At 58.4% G+C, this 4,894-nt stretch overlaps 1 protein-coding gene across 1 annotated transcript; it reads right to left on the reverse strand.

Annotated features, from left to right (window-relative positions):
- Positions 1–397: 397 nt before the first annotated feature.
- On the reverse strand, positions 398–4,606 carry LOC106817040 (putative ankyrin repeat protein RF_0381). Its single transcript, XM_014821688.1, has 6 exons — positions 4,291–4,606; positions 4,072–4,218; positions 3,607–3,921; positions 1,969–2,787; positions 785–946; positions 398–505 (listed from the first exon to the last, which is right to left on the reverse strand). Exons 1-6 carry the CDS (start codon positions 4,561–4,563, stop codon positions 398–400), a joined length of 1,824 nt encoding a protein of 607 aa, XP_014677174.1. The 5' UTR covers positions 4,564–4,606.
- Between the last annotated feature and the right edge of the window lie 288 nt (positions 4,607–4,894).

Genomic DNA, 4,894 nt, shown 5'->3' on the forward strand with positions numbered 1-4,894 from the left:
TGTGGTAGCAGGAGCACATCAAATATGTGATTCTGGTGGTAATAAGTACTTTCCGAATTGCATACATTTCATGGTAAAATGGTTTTTTATTTTTTTAAATATTCAGAACGCAACTAAGCCTTTAGAGTTTTTTTTACAGAGCAAAATGATTTGCAAACTTTTAACATTTGTACTCGTGGTTATTAAATCGCGCCAATTCACCAAGGCATCGTACCGATAATCTACACATTTCTATATAAACTGAATAGTGTTACTACATATACTCGATTTTACATTGCAATGTCTGCCAACACGTGCAACAATTAGAACATAGATCTACCAAGTATTGATAATTTCTTCTGGGTTTTCGCATTTCCGATCCTACATGGGCTTCCTCGGTTAACACGCTCAGTGTCGCCTACGTTGGTCTAGCGTGTGCCCTGACAAATTCTATGAGACTCGGAGGCAGCTGCAGCCTGTTCTTGTATGCAACGCTGCGTCTGACGATAACGCGCGCGCAGTGGCACTTCAGCGAATGATACTGCGCGCTCATTCTGCCATGTATCTCGTCGCTCGACTCCACGTTGCCGCGGAAACGCGTCGGGTTAATCCGGCGCCAGAGTTCGTATGGCGTCTCTCCCCGTGCGTTCGCCACGTCGACGTGTGCACCGTGGTTGAACAGCAGCGCGTGCACTACCTGCACGCACCCCTCCCTCTCTCGTGTGAAAACATCGCCTTTCCATGCGAGCATCATCCTACAGAAGCTGTGCAGCGGGGTGTCGCCCTCGCTGTCGCGTGTGTTAACCTTTAGAAGTGCGCCGGCGGACTTGCACGTCTGTAGGAGAGCTAACGCCATTTGTGCTGCGTACCAGGCCATTATGGAGCTTCCTATTATAGCGAGCGGCGTCCTCTTGTTGCAATCGACGAGGTTCGGGTCAGCTCCGTGTTTCAAGAGAAGAGTAATCATCTGTGTGAACGAAGGAAACCAGGATCGTTAACAACTCGATTTTAGGTTCGTTCCTTGAAGAACAAGTTTCTCCAAGCATACTACCTTTATTACTGTTGCCGATTACTAACTATTACTATTATTAAATTATTAACTATTAAACGATTACTATTACTGATTACATTTATTATCTAGAAAAAACTACATTGGAACATCGCTAAAATTGTCTCCGTCGTCCGCAGTTTCACCTCGGTCCCGAGTAGATTGCAGTAGTGTAATGCGGTGAAACTATAACATATCTATTATTAACTGTTAACCGATTACTATAGCTACACGAGGAACCTTAACTCGAGTTAAGCTAACTCGAGTTAGCGGTTATGTAGCGTCTACATGACAACACCCGATAGCGATTATTACCGATTTATTATGCATGCGTGCGTGCGTGTGTATGTAAACGTGCGTGCGTGTGTGCATGCGTGTGCACGTATACGTGCGTGCGTGCGTGCGTGTGTATGTAAACGTGCGTGCGTGTGTGCGTGCATGTGCACGTACACGTGCGTGCGTGCGCGCGTGTGCAGGAACACGTTCGTGCGTGCGTGCGTGCGTGCGTGCGTGTGTATGTGCACGTAGGCGTGCGTGCGTGCGTGCATGCGTGTGCACGTAGACGTGCGTGCCTGCGTGCGTGCGTGCGTGTGCACGTACACGTGCGTGCATGAGTGTGTGCGTGCGTGTGCAAGTACGCGTGCGTGCGCGCGTGTACGTACATCGTACTAGTGCTGCCGCCTATCGTGGAGGTTAAGCTAACTCGAGTTAAGCGTCTACACGGGCCTTAACTCCAGTTAAAGTAACTCGAGTTAGCCTAACCTCAATCGACTGGCGAGGTTAAGCTAACTAGAGTTAACGTAACTCGAGTTTCCTTAACTTGAGTTAAGGCCCCGTGTAGACGCTTAACTCGAGTAAAGGTTCGTCGTGTATAAGAAAATACATTAGGACATTGCTAAAATTCGGTCTCAATCATTCGCAACGTAGGCCCGTAGTTTTACCTCGGTTTGACCTCGTTCACAGCAGTAGTGTAACGCGGTGAAACTCCTCTTTCCTTCGATTATCAGCGGCATCTTTTTACTGTTCTTCATGGCAACGTTGGGATCGGCGCCGGCCTCCAGTAGCAGGCGCACGATATCCAGCCGGCCAACCCAAGCCGCATGGTACAGGGTGGTCCATCCATACGAGCCCGCGGCGTTGGCGTCGGCGCCGTGTGAAAGCAGCATCCGCACCATCGCCTCCTTGCCCTTACTCACCGCCATCATTAGCAGCGTCTCCCCGGTCTGCGTCTTGGCGACGTTTGGATCTGCGCCAGCCTCCAGTAGCAAGCGCATGATGTCCAGCCAGCCAAAGCAAGCCGCGTGGTACAGGGAGGTCCGTCCGTGTGAGTCCGCGGCGTTGGCGCCGGCGCCGTGTGAGAGCATCATCCGCACCATCGCCTCCTCGCCCTTACTCACCGCCATCATTAGCGGCGTCGCTCTACTGTTTGTCTTGGCGACGTTGGGGTCGGCGCTGGCCTCCAGTAGCATGCCCATGATGTCCAGCCGGCCAGAGCGAGCCGCCATGTGCAGGGAGGTCGCTCCGTGTGAGTTCGCGGCGTTGGCGTCGGCGCCGTGTGAGAGCAGCATCCGCCCCGCCGCCTCCTCGCCATTACTCACCGCCATCATTAGCGGCGTCGCTCTACTGTTTGTCTCGGCGACGTTGGGGTCGGCGCTGGCCTCCAGTAGCATGCCCATGATGTCCAGCCGGCCAGAGCGAGCCGCCATGTGCAGGGAGGTCGCTCCGTACGAGTCCGCGGCGTTGGCGTCGGCGCCATGTGAGAGCAGCATCCGCCCCGCCGCCTCCTCGCCCTTACTCACCGCCATCATCAGCGGCGTCTCCCCGCGGTACGTATCGGCGACGTTGGGGTCGGCGCCGGCCTCCAGTAGCATGCCCATGATGTCCAGCAGGCCAGAGCGAGCCGCCATGTGCAGGGAGGTTGCTCCGCACGAGTCCGCGGCGCTGGCGTCGGCGCCATGTGAGAGCAGCATCCGCCCCGCCGCCTCCTCGCCCTTACTCACCGCCATCATCAGCGGCGTCTCCCCGCGGTACGTCTCGGCGACGTTGGGGTCGGCGCCGGCCTCCAGTAGCATGCCCATGATGTCCAGCAGGCCAGAGCGAGCCGCCATGTGCAGGGAGGCCTCTCCGTTCAAGTCCGCGGCGTTGGCGTCGGCGCCATGTGAGAGCAGCATCCGCACCATTGCCTCCTCGCCCTTACTCACCGCCATCATTCGCGGCGTCGCTCTACTGTTTGTCTTGGCGACGTTGGGGTCGGCGCCGGCCTCCAGTAGCAGGTGCAGGATGTCCAGCCGGCCAGAGCAAGCCGCATGGTACAGGGAAGTCTCTCCTTGCGAGTTCGCGGCTTTGGCGTCGGCGCCGTGTGAGAGCAGCATCCGCACCGCCGCCTCCTCGCCCTTACTCACCGCCATCATCAGCAGCGTCACTGTACTGTTCGTCTTGGCGACGTTGGGGTCGGCGCCGGCCTCCAGTAGCAGGCGCACGATGTCCAGCCGGCCAGAGCAAGCCGCGTGGTACAGGGAGGTCTCTCCGTGCGAGTCCGCGGCGTTGGCGTCGGCGCCGTGTGAGAGCAGCATCTGCACCACCGCCTCCATGTCCTCCCACGCCGCCATCATCAGCGGCGTCTTCCCGGTCTGCGTCTCGGTGACGTTTGGATCTGCACCGGTCTCCAGTAGCAGGCGCACGATATCCAGCTGGCGAGAACGAGCCGCGTGGTACAGGGAGGTCTCTCCGTTCGAGTCCGCGGCGTTTGGATCCGCGCCGGCCTCCAATAGCAGGCGCACGATGTCCAGCCAGCCAGAGTAAGCCGCGATGAGCAGGAAGGTCTGTCCGTACGAGTTCTCGGCGATGGCGTCGGCGCCGTGCGAGAGCAGTATCCACACCGCCGCCTCCTCGCCCTTACTCACCGCCTCCATCAGCGGCGTCTCCCCGCTGTCCGTCTCGGCGACGTTGGGGTCGGCGCCGGCCTCCATTAGCAGGCGCATGATGTCCAGCCAGCCAAAGCAAGCCGCGTGGTACAGGGTGGTCTCTCCGTGCGAGTCCGCGGCATTGGGGTTCGCGCCGTGTGAGAGCAGCATCTGCACCGCCGCCTCCTTGCCCTTCCTCACCGACTTCATCAGCGGCGTCGTTCCGCTCATCTTCTGGGCAACGTTGGGGTCGGCGCCGGCCTCCAGTAGCAGGCGCACGATGTCCGGCTGGCCAAAGCAAGCCGCGTGGTACAGGGTGGTCTGTCCGTGCGAGTCCGCGGCGTTGGCGTCGGCGCCGTGTGAGAGCAGCATCCGCACCGCCGCCTCCTCGCCCTCCGTCACCGCCTTCATCAGCAGCGTCTCCCCGCCCTCCGTATCGGCGACGTTGGGTTTGACTCCGGCCTCCCATAGCAGGCACAAGATGTCCCACCGGACAGAGCGAGCCGCCATGTGCTGGGAGGTCTGTCCGTGCGAGTTCGCGGCGTTGGGGTCGGCGCCATGTGAGAGCAGCATCTGCACCGCCGCCTCCTTGCCCTCCTTCACCGACTTCATCAGCGGCGTCGTTCCGCTCATCCTCTGGGCAACGTTGGGGTTGGCGCCGGCCTCCAGTAGCAGGCGCATGATGTCCAGCCGGCCACAGTAAGCCACGTGGTGCAGGGAGGTCTGTCCGTGCGAGTTCGCGGCGTTGGCGTCGGCGCCGTGTGAGAGCAGCATCTGCACCGCCGCCTCCTCGCCCTCCCTCACCGCCTTCATCAGCGGAGTCTCTCTACTCTTCTTCATGGCGACGTTGGGGTCGGCGCCGGCCTCACCTAACCCTAACCCTGTCCAACAGATCGCTGAAAAAGGTTATCTTCCTAATAGCACAAAAGCTGAAGTCCAAGGCCAGGAAGCAAATCTGAAAGGG

This window comes from Priapulus caudatus, unplaced genomic scaffold (genome assembly GCF_000485595.1).
Source record: "Priapulus caudatus unplaced genomic scaffold, Priapulus_caudatus-5.0.1 Scaffold1572, whole genome shotgun sequence".
In the NCBI taxonomy this organism is placed as follows: domain Eukaryota; kingdom Metazoa; phylum Priapulida; class Priapulimorpha; order Priapulimorphida; family Priapulidae; genus Priapulus; species Priapulus caudatus.